Below are 24508 nucleotides of genomic sequence, written 5' to 3' on the forward strand. Positions count from 1 at the left end.
ATTTGTTTTAACCTTTTTAAACATGATGGAATAAATCATTAATAGTTAAAGATGAAACCAGGGTTTAAGCTAAAATGAGCATTAAAAGGTTTGTTGGCGATCAGTGTCCGGGGAGCGTCGGGAGAGCATCTCCCACCACATGTCTGTCGACAGCAGACATTTAAAGACTCCACTGAGCTTTCTGTGTCTTGACAGCACTCAGGGGTGTTGAGATTATGAGGCACTGATGTTGATGAGTTAAGACAGATAGCTTGGTAAGAGAGTCAGTTGCAGCCACAGAGTCGCTCTGCATCAAGTTATGTAACAGAATGAAGCTACTTCACACACACACACACACACACACACACAGATGCATGCTGTCTTGTATCTGAGATTTCAGAGGACGTCACGTTTCCTCCTGATTTACTTCAACTTAAACTGTAACCTTACCCTGACCTTATCCTTACAAGAACACACATCTATACCCTAGAACATGATTTATATGGTGCTTTGCTCTTTACCTCGGCAAGGTAATGTGAAAGCACCATTTCACTGAAGACATTAGTAATACCTGCCCACTCAGTAACAAAAAACAGCAAATCTGTAGGGAACAGGAACCCAGTGTTCAGAAAGACCCACCTTTATTCAGTCTTTGCAGTTATATAATGTTCTGCTTGGTATACCCAGCCAGGGAGCTGTTGGATTGACTGACACGTGGAAGTAGTTGGCTGCCACTTGTAATCAACAGCTTTTGGAATAAATGGCCACCAACTCCATCTTTTCCAGCACTTTTGCTTTTTAGCCTTTTCACTGTTGCTTTCTGCTCAGAATGACTCACTAACAACAGAGTTTGAGAATGAGCTCCAGCTATGGAGCTACATGAGTTAGAGCCACTTAGCAGGTGTTGGGGTCAAACCGTGGAGTCCTCAAGTCTCTCAACTGCATCAAACAGTAACACACTAAATAACCTGATTAAAGTGCAGAGCAGATGCAAAATGATTTTTAAGTCATAAAAGGCAGTTTTACAGCATTGGGAACAAGTTAATCCTCAGATGGCGGTGAGAATGAATTTGAACTGAATTGTAAAATGGTAAAGTCTACGTTAAACCAGTTTCCTTGGCCAAGTGGTGCTTTCTTTGTACATGGTTTGCTTGGGAGTGACCATCAGCCTGTTTTCCTGATTATTTTTATTATTCTTATAGACTGAATAAAATTTTATTGAATCCAGGGACCAACATCGTATAAATTCAGATTTAAGTTGTCAAAAAAAAAAAAAAATACTACTATTAAAACCCAGTAATTGCATAAATTTCTTGCCCACCCAGATTTGTAGAATTTGTGGAAAGCTAAAAAATGAGGTCTGCTCATCTTGTAATTCCCCGGCACCCTGAAGGCAGCATACTGTTAAATGTACTGCTAACTTGTAGAAACACGACACAGACTTTCAACACCATGTTTTCAAAAGTAGATTAATCCAGCCTTTCATAAAAGCTTTGCTGTCACATATGCTTACCAAGGTCTGTAGTAGATGGAGGTGACATATTCAATTATAAATGAATGAATAAAGAATTTTGGCCTATTGTCATCTACTGCCCAGCATTTGTCAAAGCAGGAATGAAGAAACTAATGTTATGATCCTGTTAAGGGCATTCGCACACCTTGACCATATGATTTGTGTACTTCTCCTTATTTTTCCTGTCATCAGTTAAAGCACAGAAGGCTTCTGAGTCCAAAGTGTTTTATAAAGCTAACCTTTGTGGATATTTGCAATAAACGAATATAGCAGAGAATCTGGCGTTGCAAATAAAATCATTTGGCATCAGTTGACTGCTGAGGAAGAAATGCAGGTAATTTAAACAGTTTTTGAACAGATAAATTATTTTAATGTAGAAACATCCAAAACATTTTGTCAGTATGGCAAAACCAAATTCAGTGGTTGATGATTATTAGATTAACTCAGAATTAGCTGAGCTAAGGTCTAGGGATCCATAAGCAGCTAGCCTGCTTATTCTATTATAGCAATGTGTCAGTCTTTTTATCTGTAAACTGGTTGGTATATATTTTATATAACCTCTTTGTTGGTTATTTTTCTTGTTAGGCTCCAAAACAGTCAGGCTAACTACTTCTTAGCTTCCTTAACAAAGTTAATAACATCAAAGGTTTGCAACATTAGATAGACAACGAATATTTATTGGTTATTGATTTTTATTTTTGAACATATAATAATACTCAGCAACAACTCATCTGATAAAGCTTATGTTTATCAGGGTTATGTAAGATGATTGATACCATTACTAGCTGACCCTTTTGTGTTAGCTTAGCTAAAGCCTATAAACATACATCACTATCCTGCTTTACAGAGTAGCAATATATCACTCTCCTTATATAAATGGGTTCTTTAGTTCTCATTGTGGGTTCCTTTTCTTTTTAAGTAGCAAAACAATTAGCTTTGTCACTAGCTACTGTTGTTAATAAACAAAACATCAGACTTTAAAAATTACATGATTGAACCATATTTAATGCTCCGTAACATTTATTTTAGACATGCTTTGACTAACTTGGTTTGGAAAGACTAAGTTCATTGAGATTAATTAAAATGATTCATAACAATCGGTTATTTTTCATCAGTAATAACACAGTTAGGCTAGCTACTTGCTTAATTAAATTATTAAGATCAAACGTTTGCAACATTGCATACAGGGTTGGGCATTGTTTGAATTTTAACCATTACGATGCTCCTTTCTGATTCTTTTAAGAGGCAGGGTCAACAAAAGCTAGCTAACCTTGTTAGCTCAGTGTGTATTATTAATTAGATTAGCTCCGTTATAATTAGGTTAGCATCGTTATTGCTTAACTTACCTGAATGTTGGTGATTCCACATCTGAAAAGGGATGCAACTTTTTCACAATATGTGCTGCAACCTTTCTCTTCAATTTGTTGCACCATCATCTTTCCCCTGCCTAACGTTAGCAATTTCAGGTTGTTTGTCTATGCAAAAAAGACTAGGCATACCATTTGCTGAGTGTTTGTATTTAAGTTGACCGACTGTTTTAGGTCTACCTGTTGTAGGGCAGCTAACAAGTTACAGTTTTAGGCAACTTATTAGCTGCCTGAATGATGGTATAAGATATGTTTTATTGTTTTACTTACCCGATTCTGACTTCAGTGTTTTGAACATGTTGTTTCAATCTCATATAATGTTTCTATGTTTTGAATAAATCCATTTAATATCCATGAGAAGAGGGTTAGGCAATGATTGTGGCTTCAGTTTTACTCCTGAGGATCTCAGCCTCACCTGTTTTTGCATAGATGTTGATGAAACCACACTGTTGAATGGTTGCTGTTTTTCTGTTGCAGAGCCCTTTATGAGAAATGGCCGCCCCCCCACCTCCCACAGCATGCACTCCTTTCTGCACCAGTACACAGGCTCCTTCAAGAAGCCACCCCTCCGCCGGCCGCACAGTGTCATCGGCGGAACCCTCGGCTCCTTTATGGCCATGCCACGCAATGGCAGTCGTTTGGGTGAGCCTCGCAAGCACAAGCATAACCACACAAATGCGAACGGAAGGAAACGAGTGGTAGGAGAGCAGGTGGTATCCGGCAGCAGACAGGAAGCGTGTCATGATGCTGAGATTTCCACCGTCCTTCGTCACATTATCACATAACACACTTTACAAAATGACTCATTCCCATGAGCCAGCTCCTCTGTGCACCCTCTGCCAGGACTGGTTTTCACCCATGAGGCAGCTGGATGTGGCACTCAGTCAAGCCTGATGCAGTTTCCTGTGTGAGCTGATTCATCTCAACTGTACTGTCCTAGAGAATGATTCAAAGCTGTAGGAGTTTGTGGCGACGAGATGATTCACGCAAGAACCAGTTTCATTCATATTCTTACTGTTTACATGCTTCTATGGTATAATTAATATTAATTAATAAAAGGGTCTAAATAATGAGGTTAGGATACCTTTAATAAAGGGCAGCTGAGCTTTCCTGAAATAAAAAAAAGTTGTCTGTAAATATTTTGATAACAATATCAGTTTTAATATATGCGTATTTTCTTCTTTCGTCTCTTAATCATCTGAGCTTCTGACAGTCTGTGACCTTTTGGGCAATGTCATTTGTGTCCCATGTGGGCATCTGCTGCCTTCAGAATCTGTCCAGATGGATAAATATAACATCAGCTTGTAAAATGCAAGTTCATAACACTTGGAATATATTAGCCAACAATTATTGTGCTCCAAACAGTCCTTTGCGATAGGAGTATTGCACACGCTAATATTAAGATGACGATATATTCACAATACTACTACTTAGAACCTGTTTTGTACATCATGTTGGATTTGGAAAGTTTCCCAGATTTTATTAAATCTGATTTATTAAATTCATTCTCTAGGGAATACAGATGTTGACAAGGAGGGATGTTTACAGTTAATAATGTTAATCATGCTATTTACTTCTTTATTATCTTTATTTTAAAGTATTGGTAAAACCCAGTTTTTCAGCACACAGGTTTCCTCACAATCTGAAAAAGTATGACATTTGATATTTTCCAGGTTTGGGTACCTTTGGAGAACAAAAAAAGGAGTATGGAAATATTCATATATTTCCAGAATTTCTTCATCCTATTGTCTAAATCTTCCTTTCTTCTCTCCTTCCTTGTTTTCATACTTCTTCCCTGCCTTCATTGTGTCCTTCTTTCCCTTTTTTCTTTCCTTCTGCCCTTGTTTACCGTCTCCCTTCCTTTTGTCCTACCTCCTTTCCTACTTACCTTTATTTCTTTCTTGTTTTCAACCTTCTTTTTGTGTCCTTTCTTTTCTGTGCACCTCTTTCTATTCCTGGTGTTTCATTTTCCTAAGTTTATTTCCTTTTGAATGTTCCTCCTTCCTACCCACTTTCCTCGTATCCTTTTATCCGTCCATCATCCAGTTTTATGTTTATTTCTTTGACTTTCTGGATTTGGCAGGTTGTGTTTAAAGGCCGCTCACTATAAAATTATCTGCCATAGATTCAAAGTTATGGTTAAAATATTATGTTTTTTAAATCAATGTTCACATTTTTACATGGACAAAAATATAGATGAACCCTTAGCAACTTTTATATATTACACATAATGTGACATCACTTCTGCTCCTAATATAAAAAGGAAGTCTAGAGAAACTAATTTGAATGCTGAAATGGGCCACAACTCAACACTTTTCTCGGTGCATCTCTAGTATGTGCATGCACACTTGCTAACCAGTTTTAATAGCTTTGTGAATTGGGTGTTTTATCGACTTTTCGCTAGAACTTTGCTATTAATTGTCAGTATTAATGCAGCGACCTCAGCAACACCAGAAATATTACAGTTGTCTGCCTCATGGCAAAATAAATCCTGGAACACGAATAAAACCCAATAATGCGTATTAGGTTTGATCTAATGAATCATTAAATTTTTAACCTTTGTGCTCATTGCATTTTTCTTTTTAAAGTCCCTGAAGACGACATTTGTTGTGAATTGGCGCTACATAAATAAGCTGAATTGAATCAAACTGAAGCTTTTCTAACTTCCTGTCCTGTAGCTTTGCTGCAGTGGTAACACAAAGATTCTGTAATGTTTCTGTCCTCTAAAAGACCAAAGCAAACAGCTTTTTTTTGTTGAAATCGCAACAGTCTGCTTGTAAAAAAACTGGATGTTCCCAACCAACTATACACTAGAAATCTCCTCATGTTTCTTCTATTTTGCTATAAATCCAACATTAACATCTTAACAGATTTCCGTTCCGAATGCTTTGACAGCTTTGTCTTTTAATAGCAAAAAACATTCTGTCCAACAAATGGTCCACTTCTCTGAGCTTGTTTTCTGGACCAGGAACTACTAAATGGACCTATTGAGCCCCACACTGGACCCTGTCCCAGTTAGAAGGACTTGGATCTAAAAACAGGACAGTTAAGTAGGACGTGTATGTTCCACATCAAGCTGCTGCAGTCTGTGTGTTCATTATCAAAGATGCTAATGAAGAGGTGCAGTGAAAGGGGAAGCGAAGGGGGGATTTTAGAGTTTCAAGGCATCAAAAGAAAAGGAAGGATATGTAGAAATATTCAGGATCAAATAAAGAAGAAAAATTGCTGCAAAGTGAATTCAATGGAAGTTTGTTGAAAAGAAACTTGTGGTAAAACTACACTAAACAAGTAAATACAAAAACTGTGGGACGATGAGGATGCTGCTGCTGAGGATTTCATGTAGTTGGCTAATGAGATTGATGGAATGAAGGCAGATGGTTGATGTTGTTCATACAGGAGGAATTTTAGGAGGAAGAGATATAATATGGCAAGAGATAACGGAGGTATGTGAACAAGAGAAGAAAGTAGGACAGATTAGATCACGCAAAGGACCTGAAGAAGATGCACACAAGGTAGAGAAGAGCTGGTGGAGAAGGAATGCGCTGAGATGAGCCGCTGCTTACTAAAACCTCAGGAGGAAGAGAAGACGAAATCAGAGGGGGGATAAAACATTGGAAGAGGCATGTAGAGGAAAAAACACTGATAGAAGGAGAATATAGATTTTGTCAGGTTTGATTTTCCAGTTATGTCTCAAAAAACAGCAATCAGTCTGTTTGATTTGATTTAGGATGTTGTTGAATTTAACAGTAAATCCAAGAGGTTGTCCTGCAAATCTGACACACTTATGGATTATTTTAGAAAGTACAAAGTGAGCTGAGTAAAAACAGATGAATTTGAATATAAAGCATGAATTACAGTAAAAATAGCTTTTCTGTTTCCTTTTTTTTTCTGTTTCAGATCATCAAACAAGTTTTAATGTCAGACTAGGGTGACCTGAGTCAATAAAACAAGCTGTTTTCAAAAGATCTTTTTATTTATTAAGAGAAAACAACTATCCAAACCAACCTGACGCTCTTAAAAAAAAAAAAAAGGAATTGCCCAGTCTTTTTAAATCCTGACTTTGGGGCGAGAACCATTATCTACAAAAGGAGAACACATGGAACGGTAAGGAACCTTCCAAGATGTGGCCGGCCAGACTTCCTGAAAGAGCGCATTCACAACTTTTTCAGGAGGTCACAAAGGAACCCAGAGCAGCATCTAATGGTCCCCTCAGTTAAGGTCTGGGACAGGGCAAACATGGCATTGATGAGAGGGTTCCCAGGCCAAAACCATTGTGCCCTAGTAATGATGATGATGATTATGGATTAAACATGAGGATGAATGAAATCGACTGATTATCAGCAGGTTAAGACTGTTGCCTGGATCAAGTTGAAAAACCATAATAGAACTGATCTGAGACTGAAACTATGGATCCTGACTGCAGTATTCCAGATGTTGTTTAAAAGAATATGTGTTTCTATGTTTGTCTAGAAAAACAAAAACCATTCATTCTCATTTTTATTTGTGTTTTTATTCATTTTTAACAAAACTTTCAAGAAAAAAAATCACATAAAGTAGGTGGAAAAATTCGAAACGTTTAAGCCACAGCAGTGTTTGATGGATCAGAGTGTTTCCATGACGATCCACCAAAGACAACCCAGGGCTTTGTTGGTGAGAGTGATCAGAGGTAGCGTGATGGAATAACTGAAATAAACCTTTGCGTGTTTTTCTGTTTATTTGTTGTTTTTGCACAAAGCAGGTCATGTATGACTTGCTTAAAGGTCAAGTGGAAAAAGAGGAACAAAAGCCATTCTCTTCCTGCTCCGTTTAAAAAACTTGCAGGAAATTCCCATATTTGTCTCCTTTCTTCCTCTTCTCCTCGCTCAACCAAATCCTTCATGGGAATATTTCCTCTGCGCCTGAATCCGTTTTTTTCCTCTTCTGTTTTTCTTTAATTAACAGAAGTCATTTTGGCAAACTAAAGTAGTGACTAAATTTTACATCGAACGTATTGCTGTTAGCAAACAGACATGGGATGTTTTGAGCAGTGAACCGTTACATTGTTCGCTTTCTGTAGGAAAACACTGTTGAAGCAGGAGTTCTAATATTTCAAAACGTGATCTAAAATAATAAGACGGTTACGTTTGAAATTTTAGTTCCAGTTTATCTCCGACAGAAATCTCAGAGACTTTCTCCTCCAGTCTCTCTCCGCTCAGCGTCGTGTTTGATGACAGACTTCATGGTTGGAGGCGCTGACACACTGATGACAGAGTACCGCTCAGCCATAACTACTCATTAACTGTTTATATATGTAAGTGTAGGAGGGGGCTGGTACACACACACACACACACATTTTCTCCAGCTGGGCTTCAGTAGTGGTGGTAGTTTTATTGCCTGGGAGGAAATGGTGCAGGCTGCCGTCTTTCATCTGAACCCTCCAGGTTCTAACAGTTCTAACAATCTCAGAGGAACAATGTTCATTTGATAACCTTTACGGGGGCAATACTGAGGCTAGAGCATGCACACATGCAAACTACCCCTGCACATTGTTGCAGCGACGTAAATGAACACTGAAAACTAACAGTTACTGTTAAATATATACAACTGAAGTATGTATTCAATGTATTCTTGGCTTATTGAAGAGGGTCTGTTTCTCAGGACTTTGACCTACTCATCCACGATTGCCTGTTTCGCTGAAGTACAAATGAAAATGACGTGGAGGACCTTTTTCCTTCACTGATTTTCAAAATGGGACAGACAGGAAAACATGTCACCTTAGTAGAGACGAGCTTCAAAGTGGCTAATTTCTCAGAGCATCCCTGCATCCCAGTGAAGACACGTGTGTTGATCTTTAAAAGTCAGGAAATGGCAGCAGTAGAAGAGCTCATCCTCTAAACCCACTCAGATCTGCAGGTAGAGCAATAATTCAGAATGAAATCATGTCAGACAAGGCTGGAGGAGGACCCAAGTTTATCAAAACTAGCAGTAGATGTACATTAGCACCCTGGACTAGATCTGAATTATAACCTCAGTTGAGTGTCTTTAATGAATTATATTTTAAGTAACTGTGCCTCTTAATGTTCTCATTCCAGACATTGTTCATGAGAACCTGAAGATGGGTTCTGACGGGGAAAGTGACCAGGCTTCTGGAACGTCTTCAGACGAGGTCCAGTCCCCGACCGGCGTCTGTCTGAGGAACCGAGTCCACCGCCGGATCTCCATGGAGGTGAGATCCCGTCACACTTCCACACACTTTGCAGTAATAACAGCAACGCCGTTCCACGTTTCTCCCCTTGCTTCTTGACCTCCTCAGCTGAGTGCCAATGGGGGCAGGGCTGATGGTTGGTCCAGTAATGGACTCTCAAGCTCTGGATGTCAGGATACTGATAGCAGTGATGCTGCCAAAGGAGCCCTGGAGAAGCTGGTAAAGAGACTTGATGATTTTCTCCATGTCAGCTGTCACAGCTTGAGAGCAGGCTAGGAGATAGGCACCCACTTGGTAGAAAATCTGTCACATGCCTGTGATCAGCTCTGATGCTGGAAACAAGGGTGGCTCGTTCTTATTCTTATTCTTAATTTTATTCTTCACCACCATCACAGTGGTTGGGTTTCGCAATATAAGATCCAATCAGTAACACGTTTAGTGTGAAATATCCAGAGGTGTCTAATATGATAAATTGGTTCTGTGCTTTTTATCATCTCAGCCGTTAGAGCATGAAGAGCCACCTTCTGTTGTTTAGGGGGATGTTTTTACCCACTGGTTTGTAATTTCATAGAGATGTTGCATATGCTCATTCTGAACCCAAGCATTACATTCCTCCTTGTTCTGGTAGATTGTTCCACACTAGTGATTATACAAGCCAGCTTAGGTGGTAAACCAACCCTTGCAATGAATCGCTGCTAAATCGCGGCGTAGGACCAGCGACTCAGCCTGGAGGCATGCTGCCCCCTGCTGGCGCAGGAGAGTACAGAACAAATCAAACCATGGCATCTTTGATGCTAATGCCACCTCTCCCTCACAACTACACCCTGACCTATTTTTCACTTGTTTTGAATGCTGGGTGGAGAACAGAAGACGAACTCAAGGATGTGGTAATGATCACTTGACCCAGACATATGTTCTGTTATGTGGAAGTGACACAGAACAATGTTTTTGTAGCTGGGCTCAGAACCCACAAGTCTGCTTCAGAAATTCTAACTACAAGAGAAATCTGTAGTTAATACAGAGCAGGTTTTTTCTATTCTTGCTCGTTTGTTACACAGCACTAGTCCTGGTTACTCCCAGAACTGTAGAATTATGCAATCTCTTAAATAGAACCTGTCTGACAAAATGAAGTAGACTGAAGACTCAAAAAGGCAACACATCATGCCCGATCTAAAGAAATTCAGCAGCAGTCAGGAAGTAAGGCTTTTCACATCTGTTTGTTTGGATATGGTTCCAAAGCCATTTGTAAGGCACTGGAACTCAAGTGAACTAGTGTGAGAACCATTATCCATATGTTGGGATTGACCCATTTACCCAGTTTACCGATAGAAACCACTAGATTTATTTCAAATCTCTTGGTATTTCAAGTTGGACTTTCCCACCATAGCAGTTCTAGCGATGATAGAGCTGGATCTTAATTGGTTCTATCTAAGAACAAGCTTGGTGTTCCTCAGGTGAGTCAGACTCAGAGAGACGGGCACACAGCATCACAGATCCTCCATCTTGTCAGTGGACACAAGGGGTTTTCCCTAGTGTTGTGGTCCTGGAGACTGGACTTGAAAGCATATTTTCAAAGGTCTTTTCTTGGATTCCAGTCAAGACCACAGCTTTTTTTGCTGCAACGTAGTGTGATAATCTTTGCTACATTCAAATACAACCCAGTGTCTAACTTTTAAAACATTGCAAATGCAGATTTTCTTTAAACATTTCCTGCAACAACTACAATATTATGATTACAGCTGTGGTCTTTAAATGGTTTCCTATTGGTTTGGCCTTGCGTCCCTCAAAGTCTTCATCTTGACCCCGTCTCTGGATCAATTTTGACTACAATACTAGTATTTTCCACATAATACGGCCTTCTTGGTTGTGAAAATACTCATTCTCATCTGAGCAAAGCCCACAGGTCAAGTAGAGTTAAGTAAACTAGAAATGATTGCGTTTGTGATGGTAGTACCTAAAATGCTGTTTCTTGGCATCCCTCCCACACAGCTGCTTTTCTTGTAGATGGTGTTAATGGTTGTCATGGAGACGTCTGGAGTTTAGAAATAGCGAATCTGTAATGATATAAATAAAGCCAAATGAACATAATCCTATTGTTTTATTGACAGCATAATTCAAGTAAAGTTTTGTATATTTACCAGATAAATGAAAATCTTTAAGTCTGATTTATACTGAGTGTAATTATATGCTTTGTTTAGAAGCCAACGCTGTCAGATCAGTGACTTCTTTTCTGAGCAGCTCGGTATCCAAGAGCTCGAGAATCTGCTGAGATTTGTGGAGACATTTTTCTCCACATCAGGTCTTATTATGTAAGCTCTTAGCTGTCAGACCTCCTGGTGTTCACTTTGATCCAGAGAAGAAGTTAAAACATATAGACAGTCACGGCCCAGATGCCGTTTGAACGTTGACTTGAGTTGATGAGCTGTGAACAGTGGTGTGTGTGTGTGTTTAGGTTCTTTCAGGTTCTGCAGCTCAGCCGCAGTCATGCTCACGCAGGCCGCCCTCTTATTTTTACCTCGCAGAAGATGGTGATCGACCTGACCTCTGCCGTCGGAAAGTGGGAGGAGATGAGAACGAGTTATTTTAGACGATGCATGGATGTGTGGATGGTGGGGGGGGTGGTCGGCCTCCTGCTTCTCACCGCTTAAACATATCCTGCTATACACACAGTGCTTTGATGAGTATCCACACCCCTTGAACTGTTCTACCTTCTATCGTGTTGCAACAACAATCGTCTGTCATTTATTAGGATTTTCTGTGACAGACCAACACAAAGTATTGCACAATTGTGAAGTGGAAGTTATAGAGGAAAGCAATGGTTGAAAGAAATCCCAAAAATGTTACTTTTGACCATGTAGAAGAGACAGCAAAGGTGTGGAAGAAGGTCCTCTGGTCAAATAAGACATGCAGAATACCAACACTTCACATCACCCTGAGGACACCATCCCCATGGTGACGCATGGTAGTGGCAGTATCATGCTGTGGGAATTGATACAAAGATGGAGAAGATTCCTGGGAGAACCCCTGCTGGAGGCTGCTAGAACTTTACACTGGGGCAGAAAACGTCCGTCTCTACATGTACGAACTTGCTGGTTAAACACAACTTATTGCATCAGATAATGGTTCAACAAAGTCTTGACCTAGAGGAGCTGAATATCTGTGTTTGCCACACTTTTTAGATTTTTATTTGTAACAGTCTTTGACAACAGTGCATTATTTTACTTCCTTACAATTATTCACCACGTTGTTTCCCCCCCAAACAAAACATAGAAGTTGGTAATTGGAATGTGGCAAAAATGTGAAAGTGGTGTGAAAACACTGATTTCATCCATGCATGAGGCAGGTTGGAGAACCGTCTCTCTCAGCATGCTGTGATGGGAGCAGATTGCAAAGCAGCAACAGTGGCTTGTAGCCATGAGCTCATGTTGTTAGCTAAAGGTATATTTAAAGGTTTAATGAACCGAACTGGTGAAAATCTCATGATATATATCCATTTTAAGCCCTGCGTAATGCTATATTAAGCTGATGTTCAGATGGAGACATAAACACGTCTGTTCGTTTTGTTTCAGGACCTGAACAAGCGCCTGTCACTGCCTGCCGATATCCGAATCCCCGACGGCTACCTGGAGAAGCTGCAGCTCAGCAGCCCGCCCTTCGACCAGCCGCTGAGCCGGCGCTCCCGCCGGGCCTCGCTGGTCAGTTCAAGCTCCTCGCCGTGCGTGTTTGTGTTCCTTCCTAGTTTTGCTGCCCTCGCAGTCTCATTGCCAGACTCTCTCTGTCCTGGTTTCTATGGCAACTGGCCCACTGAGAGGCAGAGATGGATTCAATCAGAGCCACAATCGCTCACCTCTTACTTTGTGCCCATCAGATTAGATCATAAAACTCTGTTGGGGGAGATTACGCAGCTTTGTTGCAGACTCACTAGTAGATTTTATTTGCAGCATACAGGTCCTTCTCAAAATATTAGCATATTGTGATAAAGTTCATTATTTTCCATAATGTCATGATGAAAATTTAACATTCATATATTTTAGATTCATTGCACACTAACTGAAATATTTCAGGTCTTTTATTGTCTTAATACGGATGATTTTGGCATACAGCTCATGAAAACCCAAAATTCCTATCTCACAAAATTAGCATATCATTAAAAGGGTCTCTAAACGAGCTATGAACCTAATCATCTGAATCAACGAGTTAACTCTAAACACCTGCAAAAGATTCCTGAGGCCTTTAAAACTCCCAGCCTGGTTCATCACTCAAAACCCCAATCATGGGTAAGACTGCCGACCTGACTGCTGTCCAGAAGGCCAATTTTGGCCCCCCCCTAATGCAAGAGGGTAAGACACAGAAAGAAATTTCTGAACGAATAGGCTGTTCCCAGAGTGCTGTATCAAGGCACCTCAGTGGGAAGTCTGTGGGAAGGAAAAAGTGTGGCAGAAAACGCTGCACAACGAGAAGAGGTGACCGGACCCTGAGGAAGATTGTGGAGAAGGGCCGATTCCAGACCTTGGGGGACCTGCGGAAGCAGTGGACTGAGTCTGGAGTAGAAACATCTAGAGCCACCGTGCACAGGCGTGTGCAGGAAATGGGCTACAGGTGCCGCATTCCCCAGGTCAAGCCACTTTTGAACCAGAAACAGCGGCAGAAGCGCCTGACCTGGGCTACAGAGAAGCAGCACTGGACTGTTGCTCAGTGGTCCAAAGTACTTTTTTCGGATGAAAGCAAATTCTGCATGTCATTCAGAAATCAAGGTGCCAGAGTCTGGAGGAAGACTGGGGAGAAGGAAATGCCAGAAGTCCAGTGTCAAGTACCCACAGTCAGTGATGGTCTGGGGTGCCGTGTCAGCTGCTGGTGTTGGTCCACTGTGTTTTATCAAGGGCAGGGTCAATGCAGCTAGCTATCAGGAGATTTTGGAGCACTTCATGCTTCCATCTGCTGAAAAGCTTTATAGAGATGAAGATTTCATTTTTCAGCACGACCTGGCACCTGCTCACAGTGCCAAAACCACTGGTAAATGGTTTACTGACCATGGTATCACTGTGCTCAATTGGCCTGCCAACTCTCCTGACCTGAACCCCATAGAGAATCTGTGGGATATTGTGAAGAGAACGTTGAGAGACTCAAGACCCAACACTCTGGATGAGCTAAAGGCCGCTATCGAAGCATCCTGGGCCTCCATAAGACCTCAGCAGTGCCACAGGCTGATTGCCTCCATGCCACGCCGCATTGAAGCAGTCATTTCTGCAAAAGGATTCCCGACCAAGTATTGAGTGCATAACTGTACATGATTATTTGAAGGTTGACGTTTTTTGTATTAACAACACTTTTCTTTTATTGGTCGGATGAAATATGCTAATTTTGTGAGATAGGAATTTTGGGTTTTCATGAGCTGTATGCCAAAATCATCCGTATTAAGACAATAAAAGACCTGAAATATTTCAGTTAGTGTGCAATGAATCTAAAATATATGAATGTTAAATTTTCATCATGACATTATGGAAAATAATGAACTTTATCACAATATGCTAATTGTTTGAGAAGGACCTGTAAATGTGACAGTGATGGACTAAATGATCCAATTACAATCAGTGAGTTGAAAGGTTAGCAATTGTGCCTCATCATACATCAGGTCCTCTTTAAACTGACTGGGCAGCTGCTTTTTGTAATAGGAGTGTTTTATTTTTATTTCTGGCCCAAATTATTCCTCAAAATAGCATAACTCTGATATCATTGCAAACGTTCCAATTTCTGAAACCTTGAAACAAACCTTTCTGTTGCTGAAAGTGATGAGATATTTGATTCAGAGGATATCCAACCCCACGTCTTTGAACCCAGTTTAGTTAGTGAAGCAATAACTGAGCATTCATCTCCTTGTTGTCCTTTTCAGTCTGAGATTGGTTTTGGGAAGTTGGAGACGTACATCAAGCTGGACAAACTTGGAGAGGTGAGGAAACCTTAAAGTACCATTAGAGTAACTGATGACTGCATAGAGACGCCTCACACTTCACCTTTACTTCTCTGGAATTGTTCAAACGATGTTGCGTTCAGGGAACGTACGCCACGGTGTTTAAGGGGCGCAGTAAGCTGACAGACAACCTGGTGGCGTTGAAGGAGATCCGACTGGAGCACGAAGAAGGAGCCCCATGCACCGCCATCAGAGAAGGTGATGGTCACTGTCCTTCATGTTGAGCTGAGATTCAGCTGGTTTATCCTCCTTGTGTCCTTCCTTCCATCCTTACTCCCTCATGCCCTTTCATAAATACCCTTCTGTCCTTCCTACATTCCTGGTGTCCTACCCCCATTTTTACTTAGGTCCTTCCTTCTTTCCTTGTGTCCTTCCTTCTTCTTCACTTCTTCCTATTTTTCCACTCCTTTCATTCTGTCCTTCTTCCTTTCACTTCTTCTATCCTTCTATTTTTCTTTCCATCACTGCGTCATTCCAACATTCCTTGTTTCCTTCCTTTCTTTTCTCCTGTCTCCTTCCATCTGTCTTTTATTCCTTTCTTGTCTTCATTCTTCCCTTTCTTCCATCCTTTCAGTTTGTGCTTTCTGTTGCTACCGTTTACCCACCCTGCCTGCAGTACACATCTTCCTTAAACTCTTAGTAAATATTTTTATTTTAGATTGTAAATGGAACCTAAAGGACATAGAGGTCTTTGAAACTTTTTTTTACATGAAACATTTCGTTAAAAGCAAAATATTCCCAATCCATCATTTTCCAGTAAGCAGGTGTGTTCCTGTGTGACTTATCTTATCTGGTGCTTCGTGTCCCCTGTGTTTGTGTAGTGTCTCTTCTAAAAGACTTGAAACACGCCAACATCGTGACGTTACATGACATCGTCCACACCGACAAGAGCCTCACGCTCGTCTTCGAGTACCTGGTACGCATGATGTCACACATACAGTGGGCGTGGCCGACAAGGGCCCAAACGTTTTGCACAATATTTTGTCCGTTATTGTGTCAGACGAAATCAAACATGTTGCTCTGTATTAAAGCTGCCATGGAAAACCACAAAGTAACAATTTAAATCCTGCTTCTTTTTTTTTTTGTTTCAATTTATCGGATTATCTCGTGTCTTTATTAATTTATTTGATGTTTCCATTCTTCTGGAGGAGATTGTTAATGTATTGAAAGAACAGCATCACCATTCTAATCACTGTAAATGGGAGAAATATAAACCTGTAACCTTTGAGAAACTTTAATAGAGAAATCTAATGTTTCAGCAACAAATCCTCCAGATCTTCAGTGGCCGAGCTTAAAGTTTAGAACATAGAAATTGATTAAACAAAAAAAAGGTGATGTCAACTTTACCTTTCACAATTTCAAAGTTTTTTGCAAGTTTTCAAGTCTTTTATTTTTTCGTACTGAACAGTTGTTCTCTGGCAGAATTAAAGCCGAGTTGATGATCCACTCCTGCCTTTAAAGACTTTTAAGCCTTTGGTGGTTGCTCCTGGTAAATCGTGATATCCTCTTCGCTAATTCACCCTCTGATGGTTTAGTTGTACCATATTTTTACTTTAACTTTTCAATGTTTCTGGCTTTCTTTGCCCCACATTTTGTTTTTCTAGTGTTGCAGGATTAAAAACCTACATTTGTTTATGGTATTAATTAAAAAGTCAAAGAAATTAGTAAGTTAGGCTTTAAAAACCACTTCCTGTTTACTTTTGAATGATGTGCAACGTTATAAAGAACAGGTAGAAACACAGATGATGATAAAATAATTGGCTGTGGCAGTTAGTTGAAAGAGAATGGCCTAGACATACATGTAATGTTAGGTTTTATGCTGCTATCCAGACTTCCTATCTTATGGTAACATCTCCTCTTATAGGACAAAGATCTGAAGCAGTATATGGATGACTGTGGAAACATAATGAGCATGCACAATGTGAAGGTGAGTATGGTGTACACTGCTGGCCTGTATTTCCTTTAAGGATTAAGGATGCTATTGTGCTGAGCAGGATTTTCGTTTTTAAATCTCAACGTTCACTTATTTGAAATGTGAAGTAAATATTTCATTTTTGGATCCAATTTAACACCTAGATTTGCATCCTAGAATCTGTAAAGGTACCCAAACTAAACATATTTTGGGTGTATGGGGAGCTTGTTTGTACATATGACAACAGTGAACCCATTAAATCCTGAAACGTGTGTTTCCAGATCTTCCTGTTCCAGATTTTACGAGGGCTGTCTTACTGTCACAAGAGGAAAGTTCTCCACAGAGACTTGAAGCCGCAGAACCTCCTAATCAATGAAAAGGGGGAACTCAAACTTGCTGATTTTGGTAAGAGGAATCTAAGGAGCTTCTGGTTTTCTGGTAAAACTACACCAAGAAATCTGCTGTTGACCAGAATCTGAGGACGTTCAGCTCGATCGGCCCGGACCGAAACTCAGAAATATTTTTCCAATCAGTGATGTACCGTCTCTAAGCACTTGAATTAGACTGAAAGTTAGCTGTTTTAGTATCAGTGATGTTTTTAACTATTAAGTCAGAAGTACAGAAATGTAAGAAACTATTTAAAAATATGTTTTTCTTCATGCAGAGACATGTCTGTGGTTCTGTCAGGCTGCGGAAGAGAATTAGACTTAGATGGAGGTTAAACGTTTACTAGTTCACTATACTCTGTTATCTGCTCTGTCAAGACTTAGAATGTTTGTGGCCTTTTGGAAATGTCAGCGTTGCAGAAATCGGCCCCAAAAATCTGATTGGTTCATCTCTAGGAAAAAGCATTCCTGTTTTTAACGCAGGAAAAAGTTTCAGATGGATGTGTCTCTGTATGAGGCTGCTCATGTGTGATGTGGGTCTGCAGGTCTTGCGAGAGCAAAGTCTGTCCCGACCAAGACGTATTCGAACGAGGTGGTGACTCTTTGGTACCGACCTCCTGATGTTCTCCTGGGATCCTCGGAGTACTCGACACAGATCGACATGTGGTAAATATTCCATTCTGGCCCAGTTTAAAGCTGGATTTATGAGTTTTTCTGACAATAACAATGAACCAGATGGTGTCATATGTGGTTCTAAACCCACAGAGAAATATCACAGACACTTCGGCTCCCCTCAAACATTCTGTGCTTTTTCCTTCCTTGTTTTCCTGCTACAACTTTCTCGCCTTAGCGACACATTTCCCCAAACCCCTCCTGTTATATTAGCTGATATGGGATGTTTATTCTGCAGGGGTGTGGGCTGTATATTCTACGAGATGGCTGCAGGTCGGCCTCTGTTCCCAGGCTCCACCGTGGAGGATGAGCTTCATCTTATTTTCAGGCTGCTGGGTGAGGACCTCATGCTGAACAGGATCATCATAATAACACCAGTTGTTATCCATCTGATTGCAGCAGCTCATTGGGTCTGATTTGACTGTTGTTGTAACTTCAGGCACGCCCACAGAGGAGAAATGGCCAGGAATCTCCTCCATAGAAGAGTTTAAATCCTACAACTTCCCCAAATACAAACCACAGCCGTTGATCAACCATGCACCCAGGTACTTCACTTATTGTGTGCTCATTCGTTATTCCATTATTTACCCCTTGCTGGTTTAACTTTAACTGCGTACAGTAATGTTATGTATTCCTGAGTGTGTTTGCCCGTTGCAGGCAGGAAATCCTGCCGAACATTAGCAACGGCTGTCCCTTCCTTCCTCCCATGAGCCCTCCACATTCCCATCGACCTATTCTGCTGGCAGATAGTAAACTGTTGCTCTTCTCGTCGTCTTTAGGCTGGACAGTGAAGGCATCGAGCTGCTGCTGGCCTTCCTCAGAGTAAGTATCAACTCCAGACACACTTCTGAGGCAAACAGTAAAATGAATATTTTCAAGGTCTTTTTTTTTAAGGTATGCCTAGAAAATGTATAATAAGGTTCCCAGCAGGTTTGGAGGAGAAACTGGCCCACAGCATCGCAGATCCTCCACTGTACTTAACAGTGGGCTCGAGCTCTTTTTTAACATGTTCCTCCTTTGTTTTACACCAAACCCATCTGAAATGTCTCGGTAGAGTTTAGCGGACCACACACGTTTCTTTTTGTGATGGTAGAAGAGAAAAAGCTTTTCCTGCCATGTCCTCCAAACAAGCTGTAGCATCTAACAGCTGGATTAAATACTTGGTGACCTCCAGGATCTCCCTTGTTGCTGCAGTTTTCTACTAGTGAGCTTTGGAGAGTTTGATCTTCCCCACCATTCTGCTCACTATGCTGCAAATGAAATGAAATGAGAATTTATTGTGTTCCAGGTGTGCACACATTTGGAAAAAAGGAACAATAAGTGAGAAAAAACATTTCATTTTCTAGCTTTTTCAAAAGACAGAAGTCTAATAATGCCTAGCAAATGCAGTGGTCCAAGTCTAAGACTTTAGATTTTGAAATAGATCCAGGTCAGCTTGGAAAAAAAAGATACATGGCACTAAATCGCTGTCCAATTTGTTTCATTATTTGTGCAATCCCTAGATAGAACCCAGCTACTATTTTGTGTCATAATGTACAGAATATTCTAAAAACTGCAGGAAGAAAATGGAAGTTTGATCTAAAAAATGTGTAAAACCCTGAATATGAGCCCCCATCCCCATCCAGCCTAGTGGCCTTTAGCTAAAAGAAATGATCCGTGTCACATCATATTTATACCCCAGTGAAACAGAAAGTCATAAGTTACTAATTAAAGGTTCCTAAAAACATGCTTCAATTAGATTTATTTTGTCAGGAATTTTGCTGCAGGTTGTTTTTTTCCCCAGTCAATAAATGTGTTCAAACTACAGGTTAGATTTCAGAAATTTCCTGTTAGAGTTTATGCTACTGCAATAAAATATGCATCTGTAGCAGGGGTGCTAATAAGTGTTGAGGATGCCCTAGCTGATTCCCACCCCACCCAGATCCAGCTTCCTGTCATCACTTTGGTTAACATTAGGCCAGATATTTAGACTTTATGATGTGTAGGTCAGATCTCTAATTCTGAGTAAAGTGATGCAGGTTTTTGGTATAATTATCAATAGCTGCTCATTGAATCCAAGTTCCTCTTTGTTCTCAGATTAGTGGTGTCATATTAAAGCAAAAAAAAAAAAGATTTCAGTGATTTAAAACAATTGCAATAATAACATCATAAAACTAAAGGTTGATCTTACTTCACAACTAACTAAAGCTATAAACAAGTACAAGAAAATGTAACTGGTTTCGATACTTTTAATCTTGGGATTGATTTGAAAAGCATCAACACAAATGACCTGTTGAAAAGAACAAACAAAGTTGTGATGGAAGTCTTTGTGTGTCTGCGATTAGTCAAGATTAAAAGCTGGAGTAACAAGATTGAATAATTTTTGGTTCTGAGCTTCATCAGTGCCACATGTAGACAGCAGGGGGCGAAGTTTTTCTCTCTTTTCATCTTTAGCACACATACTTATTCTGATGTGTTTCACAACTGGGATTCACAATGGGAATGAATCCCAACCATCCATATTTATCTAGTGGCTGATGTATCCTGTTTTTCGCTATCTGCAGTACGAGTCCAAGGCGAGGATCTCAGCTGACGAAGCGATGAAACATTCCTACTTCAGGCAGCTCGGGATGAGAGTCCACACACTGCCTGAAAGTGAGCATGCACACACACACGGAGAGCAATCCCAGCTGCTGTCTTCTCCCTTCAGGCCTTCCTGCGTCATTCATTCTTTGATTTCCTGTCCTGCGTTGGGTGTTGTTGGCTGAGGCTCTGTCTCCTGTGTTTCAGGTGTGTCAATGTTCACATTAAAAGAGATGCAGCTTCAGAGAGATCCTGGCTACAGGAACTCCTCCTACCCCGAGTCAGGTGGGTGGTGAACATGGTTACATGCCTCTCAGTGACTCAGCTTGGTAGAGCTGTTAAAATTTCATTATGAGTCAAGTTCTTATTTCCCACAATGCAAAAGGAAACACATGGCAATGAAAACTCTTCCTGATTTTCATATCATACCATTTTTAGCAACAAAACCACCAGTTTTCAACTCACTTTCTTAAACATCATTTTAATTTTCATGCTAAATTACAGATGACTTTATGAGATCATCAGTAAAAGTATCAGAGTTCTGTGTTTTATCATATGAATAGTTCTGTCCAGACCAACAAATACAGTACCAGTACCTGCCAAGGTATTCATGCCCTATTAACGTTTTCATATGGTGCCACATTACAACTAACTTAAATACTTTTTACTGGAATTTTATGTGATAGACAAACAAAAATAGTGCATATTTATGAAGGAGAAGGAAATAATACCTGGTTTTCAATTGTTTTTCTGAATAGAAATCTGAGCGATCCAAAGATTCTCAAGTTGATTTAGGTCACGACTTTGACAAGAAACTCAAACAGGTTTTTTCAGTCCATTTTCCAACTAACTATCCTACTGGAAAAAGCTTCCTCCACAGCATGATGTTTCCATCACCATGTTTTATAGGGCCTATAGTTTTATATTCAAGTCTTGTCACAGATTCCCAAATGGATGTAGGTCTGGACATTGACTACATTGTTCTAATACATTCCATCACACTCAACGTTTTACATGTAGACCAAAAGTTTAGTTTTTAATGCAGGTCAGATTTATGATATCCATACCTATTATATGTCCTGTTGACACATTCTCCCACCTGAGCTGTGGATCTCTGCAGCTCCTCCAGAGTTAAAATAGGCCTCTTGGCTGCTTCCCTGATTAATGTTCTCCTTTGTCAGTATTCTTGATAGTTTGCAGTTGTGCCATACTCTTTATGGTTCCAGATGATGGATTAAACAATGGTCTGAAATGTTCAAAGTTTGGGATAATGTTTTAGAACCTAACCCTGCTTTAAACTTCTTCACACCTTCCTCCCTGACCCGTCGGCACTCCTGGGTCTTCATGATGCCATTTGTTCACTGATGTTCTCTAACGAACCTCTAAGACCTTCACTGAAGACCTGAATTTATACTGAGATTAAATTACACACAGGTGGACTCCTTAGGCAACTACATTGCTCAAAAAATAAAGGGAAGACTTAAACAACACAATATAACTCCAAGTAAATCAAACTTCTGTGAAATCAAACTGTCCACTTAGGAAGCAACAATGATTGACAATCAATTTCACATCTTGTTGTTCAAATGGAAAAGACAACAGGGGGAAATCTTTGGTGATTAGCAAGACACTCAATAAAGGAGTGGTTCTGCAGGTGGGGACCACAGACCACTTCTCAGTACCGATGCTTTCTGGATGATGTTTTGGTCACTTTTGAATGTTGGTGGTGCTTTCACACTCGTGGTAGCATGAGACGGACTCTACAACCCACACAAGTGGCTCAGGTAGTGCAGCTCATCCAGGATGGCACATCAATGCGAGCTGTGGCAAGAAGGTTTGCTGTGTCTGTCAGCGTAGTGTCCAGAACCTGGAGGCGCTACCAGGAGACAGGCCAGTACACCAGGAGACGTGGAGGAGGCCGTAGGAGGGCAACAACCCAGCAGCAGGATTGCTACCTCCACCTTTGTGCAAAGAGGAACAGGAGGAGCACTGCCAGAGCTCTGCAAAATGACCTCCAGCAGGCCACAAATGTGCATGTGTCTGCACAAACGGTCAGAAACCGACTCCATGAGGATGGTATGAGGGCCCGACGTCCACAAATGGGGGTTGTGCTCACAGCCCAACACCGTGCAGGACGCTTGGCATTTGCCAGAGAACACCAGGATTGACAAATTCGCCACTGGCGCCCTGTGGTCTTCACAGATGAAAGCAGGTTCACACTGAGTACATGTGACAGACATGACAGAGTCTGGAGACACCATGGAGAGAGATCTGCTGCCTGCAACATCCTTCAGCAGTGGGTCTATAATGGTGTGGGGTGGCATTTCTTTGGAGGGCCGCCCGTTCCCCAGACCTGAATCCAATTGAGCACATCTGGAACATCATGTCTCGCTCCATCCACCAACGTCACGTTGCACCACAGACTGTCCAGGAGTTGGCGGATGCTTTAGTCCATGTCTGGAAGGAGATCCCTCAGGAGACCATCTGCCATCTCATCAGGAGCATGTCCAGGCGTTGTAGGGAGGTCATACAGGCATGTGGAGGCCACACACAATACCGAGCCTCATTTTGACTTGTTTTAAGGACATTACATCAAAGATGGATCAGCCTCTAGTGTGTTTTTACACTTTAATTTTGTGTTTGACTCCAAATCCAGGCCTCCATTGGTTAATACATTTGATTTCCATTAATGATTTTTGTGTAATTTTGTTGTCAGAACATTCAACTTTGTAGAGAACAAAGTATTCAATGAGAATATTTCATTCATTCAGATCTAGGATGTGTTATTTGAGTGTTCCCTTTATTTTTTTGAGCAGTGTAGTTAGATTGGACTTCATTTAGTGGTGTCAGAGGAAAGAGGATGAATAAAAATGCAATGGAAACCTTCGAGAGTTCATCCAACCAGACTGGGTCTGTTGAGAATTTTCTTTGAAAAGGAAGTCTGAAAACCATGTGGCATTTTTCCCCTTAAACAATTAGGCACTACATTGTGTTGGTCAATCACATAAAATACATTGAAGTTTTTGTTTGTACCTTTTTAAAAGTTCAAGGAGTATGAATACTTCTGCAAAGCATTGTTCTCTTTATTAGAAGGAACTGGTCAGATAGGCCCGTTATCGGCATTTAAAGTGTTAGATTAAAATCGATTAAAATTAGTTTAAAATCGTAATCTACAAGTAGAGCTCCAAACATTTATATTTGGAAAAAGTTCAATATTGTTTCTCTCTGATTCCAGAAAGTGAAACCCATCTATTATTTAGATTCATTAAACATGGAGGGAAATATTTCAAGCATTTATTTCTTGTAATTTTGTTGATTATGGCTTACAGGCAATGAAAATGCAGAATTCAGTGTCTCAAAAATTTTAATATTATGGAATCAAATATTTGATACTTAGGGTGTCACACCCTAACCAGCCAAATAATTTAAAACACCTGCAAAGGTTTCCTCAGCCTCTAAATGGTCTCTGAGTCTGTGTCATCCATGGTGTTCCTGTGCTTGATTGGCCAGCAAACTAACCTGACCTGAACCCTGTGGAGAATCTATGGGGTATTGTCAGGAGGAAGGTGAGAGACACCAGATCCAACAATGCAGATGATCCAAATCCTGCTACCAAAGCAACCTGGGATTCCTGAACACCTCAGCAGAACCACAGGCTGATCACCTCCATGCAACAATGCATTAATGTTGTAATCCATACAAAAGGAGACTTAATTAACATACTTTTAGAAGCCTGACATTTCTGTTTCAAAAAATAAGAATATAACAAAATCAATAAAAAAAGGATATTTTAAGACACTGAATTTTGAGTTTTCGTTATCTGTAAGCCATAACGATTAAAATGACAAGAAAAAAAGGCTTGAAATATTTCACTCTGTCTAATGAATCTAAATAATGTATAAGTCTCAGTTTCTGAAATGAATATAGAACTTTTTCATTTAATTCAAGTTTTTTTAAACATACCT

General features: G+C 40.4%; 1 protein-coding gene across 14 annotated transcripts in view; it reads left to right on the forward strand.

Annotated features, from left to right (window-relative positions):
• Window positions 1-24508, forward strand: part of cdk17 (cyclin-dependent kinase 17) — a 56266-nt gene that overhangs the window by 28243 nt on the left and 3515 nt on the right. For 12 of the 14 annotated variants that reach the window (XM_047389638.1, XM_047389643.1, XM_047389640.1 and 9 more), the window contains 14 exons: window positions 3337-3501; window positions 8931-9064; window positions 12613-12738; window positions 14934-14990; window positions 15095-15209; window positions 15833-15927; window positions 16876-16938; window positions 17205-17328; window positions 17855-17975; window positions 18220-18317; window positions 18421-18526; window positions 18761-18803; window positions 20525-20615; window positions 20751-20828. In XM_047389638.1, the coding sequence (XP_047245594.1) occupies window positions 3337-3501; window positions 8931-9064; window positions 12613-12738; window positions 14934-14990; window positions 15095-15209; window positions 15833-15927; window positions 16876-16938; window positions 17205-17328; window positions 17855-17975; window positions 18220-18317; window positions 18421-18526; window positions 18761-18803; window positions 20525-20615; window positions 20751-20828 (1416 nt within the window). Of the gene's footprint in view, window positions 1-3336; window positions 3502-8930; window positions 9065-11882; window positions 12122-12612; window positions 12739-14933; window positions 14991-15094; window positions 15210-15832; window positions 15928-16875; window positions 16939-17204; window positions 17329-17854; window positions 17976-18219; window positions 18318-18420; window positions 18527-18638; window positions 18804-20524; window positions 20616-20750; window positions 20831-24508 lie in introns of those variants that run through there. The other 2 variants (XR_007042040.1, XM_047389649.1) reach the window with 2 other exon arrangements.

Source organism: Girardinichthys multiradiatus, chromosome 17, assembly GCF_021462225.1.
Source record: "Girardinichthys multiradiatus isolate DD_20200921_A chromosome 17, DD_fGirMul_XY1, whole genome shotgun sequence".
NCBI classification, from domain to species: domain Eukaryota; kingdom Metazoa; phylum Chordata; class Actinopteri; order Cyprinodontiformes; family Goodeidae; genus Girardinichthys; species Girardinichthys multiradiatus.